This window comes from Anolis sagrei, chromosome 3 (assembly GCF_037176765.1).
Source record: "Anolis sagrei isolate rAnoSag1 chromosome 3, rAnoSag1.mat, whole genome shotgun sequence".
NCBI lineage: Eukaryota > Metazoa > Chordata > Lepidosauria > Squamata > Dactyloidae > Anolis > Anolis sagrei.
In genome coordinates this window covers 143,439,728-143,460,976 of record NC_090023.1, presented here as the reverse complement: position 1 = coordinate 143,460,976, position 21,249 = coordinate 143,439,728, and the positions used below count along the sequence as shown (strand labels likewise).

Here is a 21,249-nt window from a genome sequence, read left to right as displayed (position 1 = left end):
CCATAGAGTGGAGCTTTGTATGTTTCTTTTTAGTGAGGCTCTATTTAATTTGGCATCATATATAGTATTGGAGTCTCCTTCTAGCAGAATGGATCCCTCCAAGAATGACATCAACTTGTCTAGCAAATGAACTAAAAATGATTTTAGTTAGGCAAATAGCATGACCCCATCATGAGCATTTTATGTCCAATATTCCCCTTAACAAAAAGCAATCTTCCATCTGCAGCCACAAGAATATGGCATACTTGTAGAGGGCTTGATTTTGTTATAAGAACAACTACCTTTCACCTTAGACTCACCAGTAGAGTATTGCTCTGCTAAGATGTGGTGTTGTAATCTATATTTTAACTTGCCTACCCTGGTTTGTGTCTTGTAATTGAACTATAATTAAAAGAGCCTTTAAGACTACAACTTTCTCCAAAATCCTAATCCATTGACATTGGCAGAGATCAGTTTTAGTTTGTCATGGATTATAACTTGTAGTTAAAGCTAAGCAGTTATTCAATTTACTACCTGTTATTCTGAAATGGAGATAACACCAAGAAAAACAAAAACATTTTGTCTTTTTATTTCCTCCTCTCTCAATTGGAAATGACCAGCCCAAGAGTTTTAAACTCTGCTGTTTTGCCAGATTCTCATAAATGACGCCAGAATGCTTGGCAAAAAACAAAAGAACAAGAGAAAAAGCATGCCTGGAAAATAGTCCACCCCCTGCCCTCTTCCAACCTGGTTAAACAAGACAAATAATTGTGTGAATTCAGAGCCTGAATCAAATTTTAAGAGGACGGAAAAGAATCTCAGCTGTAGAGAACAAACAAATTGGAACTTTCCCCCTTGTCTGCAAAGGGACCCTTGTCTTAATGCAATAGTCCACAATGACAGTGGTTTAAAAAGTTATCCTGCTTGCCTCCAAGCTAATCGTATATGATTCCCTTATTTTTTCCCCCCTCTCTTTTGGATTCCTTACATCTCATTTTTTCTCTTTCTTGATCTTATTGTCTTCTGTGTTATCCTGAAAACCTTCCAGAATCAGCATGTCTTTAGCTTCTCATATTTCAACAAGCTGTGAGTTGTTTGTTGGCAGCAATGTTCTTCATTCCTGCCTACTCAAAAACTTGAATAGGTATCCCTAGGCATTCCTAATGCATTTCTCTCAGGTGTATGATGCACACTTTAAACTCCCTACGTTTTGCAAACAACACAGTGTTACATCCTGGAAAATTGACCTTTTTTGTACCAGTTTTCTCACATTTCTTTTCTTATCTGGCTAATGATTACTGGGATTAAGTTACTCCTGGATCTCCCCTCCCTTGTTTCCTTACAGCAGCTTGCTGCCATCATAAAGTATTCTAAGAGGCTCACTACCTCTATGCAGAAAGTGATTCTTAGGGAGAAATAGTGCTTTTAATTAATGTATTTGTTTACTATATTTATACCCCCCTCTTCTCACCTCGAAATGGACTCAGAGCAGCCCTTTTGCTCATCAGTGAATAATGTTTGGGGTAGATTGCCACAGACTGGTTAGAGTGAAAGGGGCACAGAAGACAGGTTATATCACATGCTCCTACAAGTTAAGTATTTTATACACAGAGTGGCCAGAACAAATCACACTGAGGGGTGTCTTAATTTTTATTAGCCTTCTGAGTGTTTAGCATGTTTGTCTCGCCTACTTTATAGTTTTATACCAGTTTGAGCAACTATAAAAAAGTGGACGCGGGGGCACATTAACTCCCAAGAAGACCTGAAAGTTTGCAGCTCTCCATGTGCACCATTACCATAAAACCTTTTTTAAAAATCCCCCAAACACATCCAAGCAGTCATATTTTCAACATGTTTTGGGCAATGCTAAGATATTTCAGGTCCTGGAAATACTTTCTATGACAACAGGATATAAGCAAAAGTCACTTCCTTAAAAGAAAAAAACAAAAACAAAATGTTCTTCTGAGCCTAAACTGGTCCAAAGGGCCAGACTCTGTAGCAATGTTCCTAAATTAATGTTTTGGGAGAAATATGGTTTTGGGAGAAAATGTTAATAAGCTTTTAATGTGGGGGAAAATCTCTTCAGAAAGATTTTTGTTTTTGCCAAAAAAAAAAAAACCCAAAAAAACCATGGTGGGTGAGCACATGTAGCCTGTTTCCCCCAGTCTTGCTTTTTTATAGAGGATGCTGATCATATAGACTTTGACAAGCATTGGAAAGCTCAGGTGAATTTTCTATTGCCAGAATTAAATATGTGCACATACGGTGTATAATGATTTGATCTCACGAATGGAGGATGAAGGCCCTTAATTCTGGTAAGAGTGATGTGTGCTTCAGCCATAAACAGCCTAACTTGACTATTGCTATATATGTGAGTTGGTCAGTATAGTAAACTTTGTATGCCTAATTAACTCTGAAGCTATTTTGCTACACTTACATTGCAGAATAGGAAATATTAGTTACTTCAGATTTGTAATTCACAACTCTTCAGTTTTATATCTTTGTGAATACCTGTTTCCTTAGGCAGTGGAGTCAATTCAAGCTGAAGACGAGAGTGCAAAACTGTGCAAACGGAGAATCGAACATCTTAAAGAACACAGTAGTGATCAACCAGCTGCTGCTAATATGTGGAAGAAAAAACGGATGGATCGCATGATGGTGGAGCATCTCCTGCGATGTGGCTACTACAATACAGCTGTAAAATTAGCCAGACAAAGTGGTATTGAGGTTGGTATTTAGCTCCATAAAATAACTGTGAAATACAGTCTTCATGGTCTCTGTGAATAACTTGCATAGAGACAGCATAAGATTCTAGAAGTGTATAGCATGGAACGTTGCAGGCTATGCTCTCATTGAGAAGTTAGAGCTCCCAAACTTGTGGCCCTCTAGACATCCGGGACTCGGATTCCCAGAAGCCCTAGTCAGCTTCTCCAATGTTCAGGAATTCTGGGAGCTGAAGTCCAAAACATCTGGAGCTTCCAAAATTTGTTTGTGGTATATCATACCAGTAAAAACACATTTAAACTAGTTAGTCTTGAGCTCCAGTTTCTGGCATATTATCTGTAAATGAACTATACTTTGAATTTGGTAAGATTAGTTCATTTCTGTAAATTAACTTTCTACTACAGGAAAATGTTCTGGTTCTATTTGTATATGGCTTTGACAGCTCCAAATAGTCACTGAAGATACTGACATTAAATGCATCTAGTTAAAATGTCTTTTTACCCTTACTGATTGGAAATAAAGAATTTAGCATAGCCTGCTCCAGTGTTCCTTTACAGACAGACGTATTCAGTGTTGTTTTCCTTTGAATTAATCATTATAAAAGCAAGTGAGTTATACAAGCAATAGAAAACATGCCCCAGGCATGTTAGTACCAGATGATTTGTCACAAACAGGCTCCATTTCCTGTTACGTATCAGCTATTCAGCTGAATGGAATTTTAATATGTAATGCCTACTGCTTGCACAATCACTGGTTATAGAGGAATGTAGGCAAACATAGTTATTTTGTCATTACAGTTGGATGGCAAATCTTAATGTAGTGTAGTCATACACCAGTTTATATGTTGCTGTATATGAACATTTAGTTTGTCATATACACACACATATCTCCAAGGCACTATAGACGACTTCTATTTCATCTCCTCCTAATCAGCCTATATACTCCCACCAGCCCCCAAGGTCACAGCAGCTGTACAATGTTCTTTCAAAGTACAGTAGAAAACTCCTTAAGTGAGAAGTTACAGCCTATATATGGCTAAAACATTAATCATACTGCTTCTGCTCTTCAGTTTGAATTATAGTGTCTACATGAAATCTTTTTCTTAAGTTAGTCCTTTTAGTAATGAATCCAGTAATACTTGCTTTTTGTAGTTATAGTGATATTTCATATGTAAATATTTAAAATAATACTGAGGCATTTTGGATATAGTAAAGGTATACCTTAGCTAATCATTTAGATGTGTTTTTGGATTTTACTTCTTTAATATAAACTTTGACACCAGATGTAGAAATAAAATGTAAAGAATAGGGATGGGTCCCCCGCACAACAGAAAAGAAGATCAGTTCAATATCTTTCAGCAAACTGTGTTTTGAAAACTAATATTATGTACTTGCAGAATGAAACATCCAGTTAAAGTAAACCTTTCCATAAGTAAACAAAAGCATTTGAATGTCCTAGAGACCACTTAAAAGCTTCTACAAAAATGCATCTAGGTGTGTTTTTAATTTAGTAGACACCCTTTTCGTATAATTTCCTTTCTAATAGACATACTATCATAGATGTATGTTTGTTTAACATTCTGGTGGTAGCCTATGATCCAGGCTAATCTGCTTTCCCCTTTTTCGGTTTTGCTCTTCACACATACTCAGTAAGTGATTCAGGAGTTAGTTGTATATTTTGCCTGTTGTTCATAAACACACACTGCTCAGTAGGATCACCTTGAGTAGAATCCCATTCTTTTCCAAGACCAGCTTTATTGCATTGTCTACTGCAAACAAGCTGCTATAATTCAAAACTGAAAATCTTTTTCTAGTCCTTGTTCGCCATCTTTCCAGCACCATTGTTTTTTTCAAAACTGCTTTCAACTAGGAAAAATGGAAAGACAAGAAAAGAGGGCTGGGCTCCCATAAAAAGACTTTGAAAAAGCAGACATCTGTGCCAGCAACTTTCTTTAACTGAAATATGCTTGTACATTTTGTGCTTTTGTGCCAGTCCTCTCACTGCCATTAAAAAGTTGAAAATAGAAGCAGATTTGTCTTCTATTCTCTTTCTTTGTGGTCTCTTGTGACTCGCAAAAATGAGTAACTCACACAGTGCATCATTCAGAGCCTTCTAGAGTTGTTAAGTGAGCATTTTCTCCACTGAATTATTATTATTATTATTATTAACTTTATTTGTACCCCGCTAGCATCTCCCGAAGGACTCGATGCGGCTTACACAGGCCGAAGCCTCAAAACACAATACAATAAAAAACGTAACACAACAATAAACAAAGCAAATCAAAACAATTAAGCAAAACGACAACAATGGCAATACATTAAGACATTATTTAAAACTGGCTCGGCCGGTGCAATGGGGTACAGGATTAAAAGTGCTGAAATGGTAGGAGGAACGTAGGATAAAAGTGCGGTGTGCAGCGACATTAGTTGTGCTAAAGTGCTACTATGGCTTGGGATGGGGGTTCCTATTCTGAGAAGGCACAGCGGAACAGCCAAGTTTTTAAATTCCTTCTGAAAACTGCTAAGGTAGGGGCCTGTCGGAGATCTTTTGGAAGGGCGTTCCAAAGTCGGGGGGCCGCCACAGAGAAAGCCCTGTCTCGTGTCCCCACCAAGCGCGCTTGCGACGTGGATGGGATCACGAGCAGGGCCTCCCCAGATGATCGAAGTGAGCGTGTGGGCTCGTAGATGGAGATGCGGTCGCGCAGGTAGGGTGGTCCCAAACCGTTTAGGGCTTTGTAGGTAAGCACCTGCACCTTGAATTGGGCTCGGAAAATAAATGGCAGCCAATGGAGCTCCTTAAACAGAGGGGTAGACCTCTCTTGATAATGAGCCCCAGTTAGCATCCTAGCCGCTGCCCGCTGGACCAATTGAAGTTTCCGAGCCGTCTTCAAGGGCAGCCCCACGTAGAGCGCATTGCAGTAGTCCATTCTAGAGGTGACCAAGGCATGGACCACCCCGGCCAGATCAGCCTTCACGAGGTATGGTCGCAGTTGGCGCACAAGTCTCAGTTGCGCAAAGGCCCTCCCGGATTCCGCCGACACCTGAGCCTCAAGTGTAAGCGAAGAATCCAAGAGGACACCCAAACTGCGGACCTGTGGCTTTAGGGGGAGTGTAACCCCGTCCAGCACAGGTAACCACCCTATACCCCGATCCGGTTTACGATCGACCAGGAGGACCTCTGTCTTGTCGGGATTGATCTTCAGCTTGTTCTTCCTCATCCAGATCAACACAGCGGCCAGGCACTCGTCTAGCACCTGAGGAGCCTCCTTGGAATTAGGTGGAAAGGAGTAGTAGAGTTGTGTGTCATCCGCATAAAGATGGCACCCAACTCCAAAACTCCGGATGACCTCTCCCAGCGGTTTCATGTAGATGTTGAAAAGCATGGGCGACAGAATAGAGCCTTGCGGGACCCCACAGGTCAAAGGCCAGGGGTCAGAGCAGGCGTCTCCCAGCTTCACCATCTGGGTTCGACCCTCCAGGAAGGACCGGAGCCACGACAGAACCGCACCCCCAAGGCCCATCCCAGAGAGACGACCCAGAAGGATACCATGATCGATGGTATCGAAAGCCGCTGAGATGTCCAGGAGAACCAGCAGAGTCACACTCCCCCTGTCCAGCTCTCTGCGGAGGTCATCCACCAAAGCGACCAAGGCTGTCTCGGTGTCATGACCAGGCCTGAAGCCAGACTGTGACCGATCTAGGTAGTTGGTATCGTTTAAGAAACTCTGGAGCTGGGAGGCGACCACCCGCTCCAGCACCTTACCCAAAAAAGGGAGGTTGGAGATTGGCCTGTAGTTACTCAGCACCGTGGAGTCAAGGGAGGCTTTTTTGAGGAGTGGACGAACCACAGCCTGTTTCAGATTGGATGGAAAAAACCCTTGCTCCAACGATGCATTGATAATCAGTACAAACCAATCAAGCAACCCCTCCCTGGCTGATTTAATGAGCCAAGATGGGCATGGGTCTAGAGGTGAGGTGGTCGCCCTCACAGCCCCAAGAACCTCCTCTACGGTTTCAGGAAGAACAAGCCTGAAAGAATCCCACAAAATTGGACAAGCAGATGCCTCCGTCACCTCTTCAGGCACTGCGATGAAATTGGAGTCAAGCTCAAGGCGTATTTGAGCGACTTTATCTGCAAAATGGTGTGCGAAATCGCGACACCGAGCTGCTGGGTCATCAGTGACCTCCTCCACCACAGGTGGGTGGAGGAGTTCCCCCACGACCCGAAACAGCTCCGATGATCTATTTGCTGCAGACGCTATCCGGGTGGTCGTGAATGATTTCCTGGCCGCCCGTATAGCCACGGAGTATGCCTTAAGAGAGGCTTTAGCCCGTGCTCGATCAGACACGACCCGAGATTTCCTCCATTTGCGCTCTAGCCCCCTTCTCGCATGCTTCATCACAGTCAGCTCCCCGGTGAACCAGGGAGATGGCCTGTCACGACGCAACGAGATGGGGCGGTCGGGTGCGATCACATCTAACGCCCTGGACATCTCCCCATTATAGAGAGTCACCAAGGCGTCGATGGAATCGCCAGGCTCCAAGGCAGGAAGAGCCCTAAGATTCCTCAGGAATCCGTCCGGATCCATCAGTCTCCTAGGGCGGACCATTTTAATCTGTCCTCCACCCCTGCGGAGGTTTAGAGTCGCAGCCAGTCTAAAAGAGATCAGATAATGATCAGACCATGACACCGGAAGGATGTTTTGATCTTCCGCTCTGATCGTTTCGTTGTCCGCCACAAAAACCAGGTCAAGAGTATGTCCAGCTTGATGAGTGGGGCCAGATATTATCTGTGACAGTCCTATGGTCGTCGTGGAGGCCATAAAGTCCAGAGCTGCGCCAGATAGGGTGGTTTCAGCGTGGATGTTAAAATCTCCCAGCACCACCAGGCGCTGGGAGACCAAGGCCGAATTAGAAACCACCTCCGCTAGCTCAGACAGGGAATCTACTGGGTCGCGGGGTGGGCGGTACACCAGCAGGAACCCCACACTGTCACGGCTCCCCACTTTCAAGTGGACACACTCAAACCTAGAAGTCTGCGGAACAGCGCATCTGATCACGGCGATGGATTGCCGAAAGACTACTGCGACCCCTCCTCCCCGCCCCCCTTGTCTGGCCTGCTGATGCACTCCAAAACCTGGTGGGCACAACTGAGAGAGATTTACACCCCCCAGTTCGTCCAGCCAGGTCTCGGTGATGCATGCCAGATCCGCCCTCTCATCCAGGATCAAGTCCTGGATGGCCGCGGTCTTACCATTAACGGATCTGGCATTAATCAGCAGGACCTTAAGACCAAGGGGGCTGCCAAGGAGCCTACCACTACCCACCTTTTCCAGGGTCGCAAAGACTCTGTTGCGCTTCTCCCTGGGATGTTTATGACCCACAAATCTCCTCCCCCACACGACTTGAATGGCACCCCCTTCCTCCGGAACCTCCCCCCTCCCTACATGGCCGGGATCTAGTCAGCTCCCAGAAGAGGAAGTCGGGCTGGGAAATAATCTCCCTTGGGCGTTAGGTAAGGGTGATTCTGATGTTGAGGTAGATAATGAGACATCAAGGGAGCTGAGTGGGCTAAATAAGGGAAGGGTTCTCGAGCGGAGAAGCGTGGCTGGCTGGGAGGGGGCGACCGGGGCAGATGGGGTCTCAAAGTGGTACGAACCAAGAGGGGGGGCACTAACTGGGGAGCTAGTTGTGGAGTTCGCACGGGGGCCAGGTGGAACATGGCAAGAGGAAACCCCGGAGTCAAACAAGGGGCGTATGTGAGGGTCCACAACTATCCTCCTAATGATAATGCCCCATTTCTTTAGGCCATGTAAACTGAACCATGTAAACAGCCTGATTCCTGCTAAGATTCCTTTTCATCCACTATAGTTAGTAGCTTGCTAGTCTCCCATCGTGTGAGCTAAAGTGACTACAAAGAAGGATGGGTGTTTACCTTTAATATTGTTGTCAATTTCATTTTCATTTTATTGTGTGGGTTTTAATCTGTATTTTTGGGCTTGTCCCTTGTAAGCCGCCCCGAGTCCCTTCGGGGAGATGGTGGCAGGGTATAAAAATAAAGTTGTTGTTATTATTATTATTATCATCACGGTATGACATAGCAAGCGAGATATATATGCTGGATTTCGTACCACAAAATCACAAGTCAAACACTTCCCAAGCGTCTAGGACTGTGTGATGTATTTTCAAATGATGTGTGCAGATCCAAGTAAGGTGGCCTTTTGCAGTTGACAGATCATGATTTTGTAGATGTTTATTGTTTCCAAATGCCGGCTGAGATCTTTTGACACAGCACCCAGTGCGCCAGTGACCACTGGGACCACCTGTACTGATTTACGCCAGAGCCTAAATAATAATAATAATAATAATAATAATAATAATAATTATTATTATTATTATTATTATTATTATTATTTAATCTATCCTTCCTCTGCACATTGTGTCCTGCTCTCCCTAGCTTCTTTGGCTGCAGGTTTTTGCAGAAATCAGGCTGTCTACATGGTGTGGGCGAGGAGTGGGGGGTTACCAGCAAAACACTTACATAACAACTCTAGAAGTTTCCAAATGATGTGTTGCACAGGTGCAACAAACCCATTTGTATGAGTTCACAGATGACCACTTGAAGAACTGTGGCTACAAGTAAGCAACAATTCATATTCTTCTTTAATGAACTTACATTGTTGTGGATCACTTTTTCAAATAAAACCATATATTGTGGTTCCTTGCCTGTCTTTGAAAAGATTATGAAATTGCATTCCCTGTTAGTAAAAATGGAAAATAAAATGCCTTAGAAACCCAGTGTTAAATGGATGGCTTCAATCAAGCTTCCAAATTTCTGATTCATTTTTACAAGCAGGCATATCAACTAATTGCTCTAACAGTTAGGGGGGAAACCCCTTTTTGAATAATAATAAAACCTTCCTGTTACACGAGAACATAATCCAAATTTTGATGATATAGTCCATGTAACATTTTTGTTGTGTACAAAGGAGGTGTACATGTGCAGTTGTTTAATGGTGAAATGTTAATAACATTATAATAACAATTACGGGGTATTTTGTACCTTTTGTACAGCCTAAAACAAAGTCTACTACTGTGTTGCCCTTGCTTTTTGTTTTATATTAAAAAGCAGTCTTTTAAATTCCAGACTTAGCAGTGAAAACATACTTTCTTGCCCTGCTCTCTACAGCAGCTTCCGAAAATGACACGTAGAACATTGTGGGGTCCTGCTAAATAAGGTTGTGGGTCTCTCATACAGGGTTCAATGAGAGAAAGGGGAGATACCTGAATACAAATCAGAGACACCTTCTGCCTGAGGTGACCTTCAACAGTATACAGTCTCTTTTTGTTATATTTGGAAAATTGAATGCAAGAGATGTAGTTCCCCAGATGAATAACGAGTCTTTCCTCTCTTTCTAGGACTTGGTAAATATTGAGATGTTCTTGACAGCCAAAGAAGTAGAGGAATCCTTGGAAAGACAAGAAACAATGACTTGTTTAGCTTGGTGTCATGATAACAAATCTAGGCTCAGGAAGATGAAGGTATTTGGGTTTTTAAGCTGATTAAAACATCAGTGGAATGCATTTTAATGATTGCAAGGCATATATTTTAAATGTTGATCTGTGACAGAGGCTAGATATAGAAAGTCTTTGACTCTCTCTGTGTTTTCATCACCATCCTTCATTGGCCATATAACCAGCAGAGGAACACATCATAGCAGAACTTTTTTATGCCCCTCAGAATTGTTCATTTGGCACAGCCCAACAACAACTAATATTATTTCTTGGTATTGCAATTTTTAGGACTGTTATTTGGGGTGCTGATTCAGAAAATTGCATTGGTTAGACTGCATCAGCTCTAGTTTCTTAGATATGGTGTGCCAAATGACTAGAAAGTTTGTATCGTGAATCTGTTTTTGGTATGAAATAAATAGATTTTCATGTAGAACACTTTTCATTTTTAACATGTTTCCTTCATGTTTAAATGATATTAATGTAAACCCTAGATTAAAAATCCTGGTTTCTTATGGGCAAGCAGTGTGAAGGGTGGTATATGACATATGCTCTGTATGTCAAAAACTAGAGCTAATAAGAGAAAACTAGTGCCATTTTTGGAATTAGTGGATCAAGTATGCCCAGAAACAGGTCTAACTTTTGAATACCAAAATGTGTTTGCTAGCGTTTTGGTTTTAACGTTTAAACTATTTTGGGGTTTTTTTGCCTGATGAGTCAGTTATGGAAACATTTTACTTTGCTTTGGCCTCCTCTGGGCCATTCCAGGTCCAGAAGAATGTTTTTTATAACCACAAGTGAACCAGACATGACTTCTAATCACTCTTTTTTGTGGAAAAAAGCTTCTCCTGAGCCTTAAATAGCCCAGGGGGAACTAACAAGAAGAAAATGCCCAGGTGGTGGTAGGATGAGGTTTTAGGCTTAAAAGAAAAATATTTTGGTTTTGCAGTGGGGGCTCTGGCCCCTCAAAGTTTCCTAGTCTTTTGCAGTTGCCAACACTTGCATTACATAATCAGAACAAAATGAAAAGACATAAGAATATGTTAGTGTATACTGTTATATTACCTTGTCTTGCAGTGTATCTTGTGCTTTAGGGTATTAGCGCATTTCACATATGTTATCTTGGTATAATAACTCTGTAAAGTATCTTCAAGTTGCTGATAGGGAGCTGAAGATGAGTATGGGTTTTGTATGACTATCAGGGTTTCTTGTGAGAGAGATGCAGTTCATTCCAGATCCTTTTGATTCATATTTTTCATCCTGGCCAGCCATGCAAGCGTGTAGTATGGTATCACTTGTGAACCTGTTCTGCAAGTATAAAGTCTAGTTGCCAGTAAAAATCCTATTAACCAGACTTCTTTTGCACTGCTATTTGGGTTTTTTTTCCTTTTGCTTCATTGGTATAATTTGTAGGACATATAAATAGAACTGCATGTCAGTATTATCTTTTTTATTTCATATGTCACATCTGCGTCCTAATTTTTTTCTTAAGATTATTATTGCTTTCAAGTAAACATGGCTAAGTTTGCAAATCTTTGTGTGCTTTTGTGGCCTGATCTTAGATGCCATCTTCTCTTTCATTTCAGAGCTGTCTTGAGTTCAGTCTAAGGATTCAGGAGTTTATTGAGCTCATTCGACAGAATAAGAGGCTGGATGCTGTGAGGTATGAATAGAGAATGTGTGGCAAATGTTCACTTGAATATGTTTGTTTTATTAATAATTAGAGCCGCACCCTGGAGCTCCACTTCACTGTTGTTATTTATTCAAAGTGAAACTGATTTGTCTTTTGGGAATTTTAGAACTGTTCTAAAATGCCCTTTGGTTGGATTATAATTCCTGTGCTTTTAAAGCTTCCTGCTTTAGACTGAAAGAGATACACTGTGCTTGACTTCTTTGACTCTCTATTCATCCAGACTGCCACTATTTAGTAATCTTTAATTTCAGTGATATGAATGACTGAGTTGTTTAAAACCTCACAGAACTCATTTAGGAATCCTTTCTGTGGGTAGAATACATGCATAAAACAGGGATGTCCAAATTTTAACATAGTTGAGCCAGCATCATGTTAGAGACATATGGATTTGTAAGTTTCTTTTATGCACGTATGTATCCTATTTTGGGTGCTGCAGGGGCATGTATTTCCTTTCTCACTTTGCAGTGCTCAAACAACACACATTTTTACTGAGTAGCCTCTGAAGTTCCTTCATACCCCAGAGTCACTCTATGCTTTCTGGTCAGTAAGCAGGATCTCATACTAAAAAAAAAGTCAACAGTGTGCAAAAATGCCTTATTGTAATTTCATATGAAAAGTTGACAGATGTCTATAATAAATGCCATCTAGTGGCTTTGAGTTATTTAACCAAGACTTTTACTCTCAGTTGAAAAATTAGAATATCTGGGGTCTGCTATTTAGTTTCATCCATGCCAACTCTCCACTTCCCTGTCTGGTTTATAATGAGAGTTCAACATTATGCTTGCACTACTACTAATCACGGCAAATGTTAACTGGTTCTTTTAAACCAAGTTTTAAAGGAAGCTGGCACACTTTGGTTAAAGTAGGCATGAAGGACTATATAAGTTTGCATCGTACTTCTATTTTCCAAATCATGGGTTGCTAGTTTTGGATTTAATCCAGACCTTCTCTAGCACTGCTGTGCAATTGATGTCAAAAAAATAAAGAAGTTTGATTTCCTCTTGTTTTTGGGGGAAAGTGACTTCATCCAGAAAATCCTGCTTATTGTAATTGTTAAGTGGGAAACCCGGCTCACTTTTCAAAGAGTTGTCTTTCAAAATTACTATACTTTTGGCAGTTATTTTAACTGTAGAGTTTTAAGATAACAAAGCAGAAACTGGAGTTTTGAAAATACAAGCAAGGTCATCCTGAATTCTGAATTTCAGACACGCACGGAAACATTTTAGCCAGGCTGAAGGAAGTCAGCTGGATGAAGTACGACAAGTGATGGGAATGTTGGCTTTTCCTTCTGATACTCATATCTCACCTTACAAGGTATAGTTATTTCAATTTCACCTGAACATGGACATACCATTCTCTTAGAGTAATTTGCCTTAACACATCCTCATGTTTACAAATTTATTAGTTAATTTTAAGAAATAAGGCAGGCAAGTATTTAATCCTTTTGTTATCACCAAATCTTTATTTGTGCCTTTACTTTCTATATTGCCAACTAATGTCCTTTTTAGTGTTCCCATCTGAAAAGAATGAGAAGAGCAGCAAAAATGAACATGCATGATGTTGTTTTCTGTAACAATTTGTATTCATGCTACTCATACACCATCATCACCATAATCATCATGATTACTACTGCTACTACTACCCCTCTTCTTTTATCCCAGACTCGGAGCCAAAGGCTGCTAACAACTTAAAAAGCAATATTTTTTTAAAAAAAATACAAGGTACATATTGAAATGGGATTAAACTAATTAAGTTATTAAACAATTAAATCAAAATAAAGTTGTCAAATAAATAAAAAGCTGCTATAAACAATTCTACTAACACAATGCATCATCCCTAGCTCAGTGGTTCTCAACATGTGGTTCCCCAGATGTTTTGGTCTTCAACTCTCAGAAATCCCAACAGCTTGTAAACTGGCTGGGATTTCTAGGAGTTGTAGGCCAAACCACCTGGGGACCTACAGGTTGAGAACCACCGCTAACCAACAGAGACATATTTCCCAGAACCCAGGACCAGGTCCTAGAATGGGCCATCCACCAAGGCAATCAAAGCTGTTTCTGGATCTACATAATCTGTTTCACTCAGAAACCCCTGGGTTTTAGGGGTCATCACACATTCCAACGCTTTGTTTAAAATGGAATATTGGGCATTGGATGATAATAATCCGTTATAGAGGGATACACGGATAGCTTATTCAACACAGGTCTCACAACTGCCTTCTTTAGGCAAGCAGGAACTCTTTCTTGTAAGGAAACATGGATTACTCTCTGCTTGAGAAGTCAGGCAAGGATCTAAAATACATGAAGTGGTTTTCAGCTCTCCAACAATCTTATCCACATCCTCAAACTGCACAAATTGAAATGTAGCCAATAACACTGGACAAACAAGAACCTATAGCATCCAAGTTAAAGCAGACCTGAGTTACTTTATTTACAAAGAGCCATGCAAATTCTACACAGTGTGCTGTCAAATGGTCAGCCTTTTCCTTTTGAGGCCCACTGTGTAATGGACCTCTGTCTACATAAAATAGCTGAAAGCACTCCCTCTGATAACTATATTTGTCTGACAGTCCTCTGTGATGAAAGAATGCATTCAGTTTTTCAATAAGGTCTCTGTTTTTGCAGGAATGGTTATAACTTTAGAGGAAGGAACGGACTAAGTATGAATTAGATTGCCTTACCTAATGGGTGTGTGGGGAGGGGATAATTTAAGCCCTTGAAATAGTTTTCAGTATATGTTTATGCAGTACATTTAAAGTATAAGATCTGCTTTTTTGTACCTGAGTTAGCATCTGATTAGAACCTATTTTAGAGGTAGCCATGTTAACCCAGCAAAATACAAAATACTGGTGATACTCTTATTGAGCCGAGAGTCACTTTATATACTACTGTACCAACTTGTTTGTCATAAAAAGTGATACAGACTAATGTATGTCAAATATACCACATGAATCAATACTATCACATGCTATGTCTGTAGGTTATTTTGTTTTTCTTGGCGGCTGCAGGGTTTCCAAGTAATAACTTCCTTGTGATTGCCATTCACATAATTTTGTTGCTCCTGGAAACATGTAATGTGAACTAACAAACCATCTTTCAGTGTCAATTGAGAGAAAAATCCTTCATTAATTTCAGTCCCATGACTTTTCCTACAAATGGGGCTTTATTTACCAAATGCCTATCATTGTTACTGCATACTGATCAGCTACTATATACTGATGAAAAATATTACTCAAGAAAGAGTTGTCTAAACTTATAGAACGTGACAGCCTGTCTCTGGCAAAACTAAAAGCATTTCTATATGATAACATGAACAGAAATGCTTTAACTGTATTTCATTTATGAGAATACTTGCCTCTCAGACAAAAGTTCATAGTAGATTCAGATTATTGAATGCTGTTGATGAACCTATAGTTAATTATTGTTTTTTGGCTTTCGGGCATTTATATGTACTGCTTTTCAGCTATACTCATCTGAAATTACTTTACAAATGTTGAAATAATAATAGTAATACATCACACAGTCCTAGACGCTTGTGAACTGTTCGACTTGTATTTGTGTGATACGAAATCCAGCATATATATCTCATTTGGGGTGACATACTGTATTTTTGTATCAGTAAAATAATAGTAATAATAATAAACCAATACAGATGGTCCCATGGTAATTGGCACACTGGGTGCCGTGCCAAAAGATCTCAGCTGGCATTTGGAAAAATAAACATTGACAAAATCACGATCTGTCAACTACAAAAGAGCACCTTACTTGGATCTGCGCACATCATTCAAAAATACATCACACAGTCCTAAACGCTTGGGAAATGTGCAACTTGTGATTTTGTGATACGAAATCTAACATATATATCTCGTTTGCTGTGCCATACTGTGTTTTGTGTCAGTAAAATAATAATAATCATCATCATCTTTATTTTTGACCCGCCTTCTTTCCCCATGGGGACTCAGGGCGACTTCCAAAGTAAAAAAATGCAAATATGCAAGGTCAGTGCAATAACATAATAAACAATTAGACAAACAATTAAACAATAAACAGATTTACTTTTAATGATTTAGTCATGTGTTATATAGGATAGCAGAATAAGATTGTAATTAAAAAGCAAGTAGAGTCCAGGTAAACTCATCAGAGAAAATTATCCTAAAGACTTAGATGAATAAAAAAATTCATTAACCTGAGGAGCCCCTCATGGCGCAATGGGTTAAACTCTTATGCCGGCAGGACTGAAGACCAACACGTCAGAGATTCGAATCCAGGGAGAGTGTGGATGAACTCCCTTTGTCAGCTCCAGCTTCCCATACAGGGACACGAGAGAAGCCTCTCACTGGGATGGTAAAACATCAAAACATCTAGGTGTCCCCTGAGCAACATCCTTGCAGACAGCTAATTCTCTCACACCAGAAGCAACTTGCAGTTTGTCAAGTCGCTCCTGACACAAAAAGAAATTAACCCTGAGAAGATAGGAGATTAAATTAGATACATTTTCTTATGTCGGGGAGTCCTTATGCTGTGTCAACTGTGTTACATTCCCAAAGAATAGTATAAGGGCATATAAATAATCAAATCCTGTTGAATTACACTTAAGGTTTCCCTTATTCTAAAATATGTCAGTCTCAAAGTGCTGTTAAATCCCTCCCCTTTTCCCTATTTATGCTGAATCAGACTAGTACAGGTATGTCCTTGTAAGTAATATCATACATGTTATACAAGGCCACACATTTTCCAATTAATACATTACTAAAAGGCCTGATATCACAAGTGTTACATTTCCCTTCCATGCGTGTATGAATACATACATATTTAACACTGACCTTCTTGATAATGAGTGCAGAAACACTCGTTTTTGGGCACAGAGCTGTGGGTAAAGATATCCATTCCAGGTCAAGATCATGTATATCAGTTACAGCTTTCAATATTTTGCGTTTTGGTATGTTCAATGTGCATTTTGCTTTTACGGTGCTTTCAACAGGATCTTCTGGACCCTGCTCGGTGGAGGATGCTAATCCAGCAGTTTAGATATGATAACTACCGGCTGCATCAGCTGGGGAACAACTCTGTCTTTACTATAACACTTCAGGCTGGCCTTTCAGCTATAAAAACTCCGTATCCTTTAATGAATGGTAAAAGAATGCAACATTTGCTTGGGTTTTAAAATTTTTGTAGGCCATGTATTTGCCATCAAAATAATGAGCTTTACAAATGTTGAAAATGACTCAGTCAGGTTTTATATAGGGTGACAGAATAAGATGGCAATTGAAAAGCAAGTAGATTCCAGGTAAACTCATCTGGGGGGAAAAATCAGATCTGTGTATACAAAATATGGGGAAGCAGAATTGTGTTGTTCAAATAAGAATATTCATAGAATATTGATAATATTAGAATTGCAAACACTTACTTTTAAATTTTAGCAGGTCTTGAATAATATCCGGCGAATCACTAAATGTCTTGAAAAGTTGGTTTCAAAAAGAGCTTAAAATTTGAGGATATTTCAGGGAATTCAGAAGTATGAAAATATACAAAACTTTACTGGCAGTGTTGAAACAGTGTTGAAATCAATGGCAACAGAATCCCATTTCATGTTAATAACAGTAAATATGATTTTAAAGTTATTGTCCTTTACCGTGCTTTTTAATAGACAATGTTATAAAGAGGATGGCAGTTCAAAGAACCCCGACTGCCCTGTTTGTAGCAAATCCCTAAATAAGCTGGCTCAGCCTCTGCCAATGGCACACTGTGCCAACTCTCGACTAGTCTGCAAGATTTCAGGAGATGTGATGAATGAAAATAACCCTCCCATGATGCTTCCAAATGGATATGTGTATGGATATAATGTAAGTTTTTGATATTAGGAATCTATTCTTGGCTTGGTTGCTGTACACAATGATATTGGCTTTGTAGATTTAAGTTTTTGGACCATTTGAGAAGTTAGTGCTTTCTTCATGATAAAGAATTTGTATGAAGCATGCTGAAAATTAATTTGGTACTAATATTAAAAAGCAAAGAGGTTATGACAGTTTTGTCTAGCTTGTTTTTTGAGCCATTAAGTCTTGAGAGCCCTTCAAATAAAGGACTGTTTCTGTAAAATAGGTACTTGTTTACCTCAGGCAAGGATAAGACAAGTTTTCATGTGCAAGGAAATTAATTTGGGATTTTCAAACCTGGTCTTCAAGGAACTCTTTCAGCATTGATTTGGCAGCTAGTGGACACCTATATGTTGCAGAAGATTCTAGGGTTCACTCTCTGGCCCCTTCTATATTGCCCTATATCCCAGAATTTGATCCCAGATTATCTGCTTATCCCAGATTATATGGTAATGGAGACTCATACAATCTAGTTCAAAGCAGATAATTTGGGATCAGATCCAGGGCTATAGGGCAGTATAGAAGGGGCCTCTATTATGTAAAGCAGCTGCCACATTTATCCCAACCACCACCTTCTGGGAACTAGTTTTTAAAAAATACCTTTATGGACTCAGTAGCTTCATTAATCTTAGAAGACATAACAGTACATATGCTTCCAGGCCTCATCCAAGTGTGATGAGGCCCTAAGGACCTCGTCACACTAGAGAATGAATCCACTTTAAATCAGTTTCTGCCTCCTGCGGAATTCTGGTGTTTGTAGTTTAGCAAGGCTATTAAAGGCTCCTCTCTAAACTACATACCCCAGAATTCTGCAGGAGGCAGCAACCGGATTCAAAGTGGATTCATTCTCTAGTGTGATGAAGTAGTTAGAAAGATTACAACTCACTCATACAATGAATGAGTTGATTCCAGTAAGGAATTTGCCCCAGAGTAACAGAAAAAGAAGAACAAGGTAGTTTTTTGTAATTACTTCCATAACTATTTTAGCTGTCTTTCCTTCATATAGTTGATTTCCTTAAAATAAAATAAAAATATGTTTAAATCCACATAGTGTGGTGTTTTTGTAGGAATTAATTTTTCATGGGAAGTTATTATGAGAGAATATAATTGGTAGACTTTTGGGGTTTGCCTCATAATGTACATGAATGACACTGTCCTGTTGACCTGATTATATGGTAGCTCCATACTGTCTACCCTTTTTGACTGTATATTTTTTTTCTTTTTCTATCACGAGAATGCCTCAAAGGTACAAGCTAAAAGAAAACAATAGTAGTAAGAGTAGAACTTGTAAAAATCACTGCACGAATATCTTGTTAACAGAATTACAAAATGATCAGCATGCTTTTGGCATACAGTATTGTTTGGGATGGTGTTTGAACAATTGACAGTTTATTGCAGTCTCTTTATATGTTTTTTTTTCTTCTTTTTTCTAGTCCTTGCTTTCCGTTCGTCAAGATGACAAAGTAATTTGTCCAAGAACCAAAGAGGTCTTCAACTTCTCACAAGCTGAGAAGGTCTACATTATGTAAATCCCTCAAACACGCAATGAAGTGCCGCTGGAATTTGTCACAAGACATTCTGGCATGCCCAGTTGAAAGAGATCTTGAGAGTGGCAAAGAGAACTGCCACCTGGGGGGGTGGGGGAAATTCAGATTTATTGGTGGCATTTTTTCTTGCGACCAAAGATCAACGAGCAACAATATACACTCTTGGAAAGTGAGGAAATGTGACTAAAAGGTTGTACTTGGAGGGAACAAATTTTGAATGTTTGGATTTTGTAACAGTAATTGGACTTTTCTCAAATATTCATCCAGAAAAATGATCATACTCAAATGGACCACTTCATTTGAGGGAGGGAACGTTACAATGAATTTCAAAGGGCCACTTCACGTTTCAGTCTTGTTTTCCGGATCATCAGTGTGTTCCCACTTGTGGGAACTGTTTGAAGAGGCCAAATATGCAAATCTGTAATATACACACCAGGGAGCTGAGTCCAGTCACAGCTCCTGAATGTGTGCTCATCTTGTGGCCTCGGGTGTATGTGTGCGTGTGTGGGGTGCCAGAGGGAGAGCATGAATGTGTGCGCGTGAGAGTGAATGCATGTGCATCTCCCTTTCAGGTGTGGCTGTCACACACAAACTGGAAACAGGTTTCCTGTGGCTAAGAGTGAAGTAGGCCCATGTGCTTCCATTTTCTGTGCTAGCAATTGGCTAAGGACCATTTGTTGGACATCTTCTTCTTACACTCTGCCTTTTAAATGATTCCATGGGCCACTCTAACTCAATCTATGGAACAGATGCTTGACAACACTAATGCAGAACTGATTTCACTGGAAGAATTTAGAATTACTTTGAAAGGAAATATAAGGCTTTATTCTCCTCTCCACTCCTAAAGCATCTTAGGAAGACTGCATAAATAACAAGGACTGATAATGTTACAGGCATATTACACTGTTTGTATGTCTGTCCTTCCAGTTGACCATAGTGTTAAGATCCTTCATTTATTAGTTACTATGTGCATAGGATTCAGTATCAAACCATTAGTGCTACTGCCTTATTTCTTGCTTTGAGAATGTACTCACATGAAAATCAGCTGGTAACCTTAAGTGTTGGGCAAGTTTTGAAGATGCCTTTCAGGATAATTATGTAATGTTAGGGTATTCATTAAACAAGAGATTAGTTCAGTTTTAACAGCTACAAATCACATCCTTATCAGTCTCCAAACAAAACTCATTGTAGTTGAAACAAAACCGTATAGTAGAAGTTTGTATTTAGCATTTATTTTTGCATGTTGATGTTGATTAGCTAATAAAGACTGTAAACATATGCCTTCTTCATAACTGTTCTTTCCTTGCTGCTCTTAGCTCTTCCAGCCGGGTTAAACAGGGTTTCTTACATCAGTGCTACCAAAAGGGTTACATTTTATTGAATGTAGGTATTGACAAGTTGTTGTTCCTCTTTAAGCTTTCTTTTCAGCAAGTTCTAAAAAGTAGAACTTGTGGACTTTTTTTCATAACCAGGCAGTAATTAGACATGAGCTGCTTGCCTGTTCTCATGCTCATCAACTACTCTTCCTAAATTATGTCAAGAATGGGATTTGAATCCATATTGCTTGTAACAAAGAGACTAGATTGGAACTAGCCATAGATGTAACTGGGATTCAATTGAAACTAATTTAAGTTACATTTTTTCAGTAGGGTTACACAAGGAATTGATAACTACAGCTGTTTGCAGCCAAACAGTTTCAGAAGCCTATCCATTTTCCCTTGTCTAATCAATTATAGGATAAGCAATGTTCTAGCACAGTGGTTCTCAACGTGTGAGTCCACAGGTGTTTTGGCCAACAACTCCCAGAAATCCCAGCCAGTTTACCAGCTTGTTATGATTTCTGGAAGTTGAAGGCCAAAACATCTGGTGAACCAGTTGAGAACCACTGTTGTAGCTCTATTTTTCGTGTCACAACAGCAATAT

At 39.9% G+C, this 21,249-nt stretch overlaps 1 protein-coding gene across 1 annotated transcript in view; it reads left to right on the top strand.

Moving 5' to 3' along the window:
* Positions 1–19,325, top strand: part of MAEA (macrophage erythroblast attacher, E3 ubiquitin ligase) — a 35,025-nt gene extending 15,700 nt beyond the window's left edge. Inside the window, exons 3-9 of the mRNA XM_060769285.2 lie at positions 2,503–2,706; positions 10,122–10,244; positions 11,801–11,877; positions 13,113–13,221; positions 16,888–17,021; positions 17,554–17,749; positions 19,213–19,325. Of these exons, the coding sequence (XP_060625268.1) occupies positions 2,503–2,706; positions 10,122–10,244; positions 11,801–11,877; positions 13,113–13,221; positions 16,888–17,021; positions 17,554–17,749; positions 19,213–19,308 (939 nt within the window). The 3' untranslated portion in view covers positions 19,309–19,325. The remainder of the gene's footprint in view (positions 1–2,502; positions 2,707–10,121; positions 10,245–11,800; positions 11,878–13,112; positions 13,222–16,887; positions 17,022–17,553; positions 17,750–19,212) is intronic.
* The last annotated feature ends 1,924 nt before the right edge of the window (positions 19,326–21,249 follow it).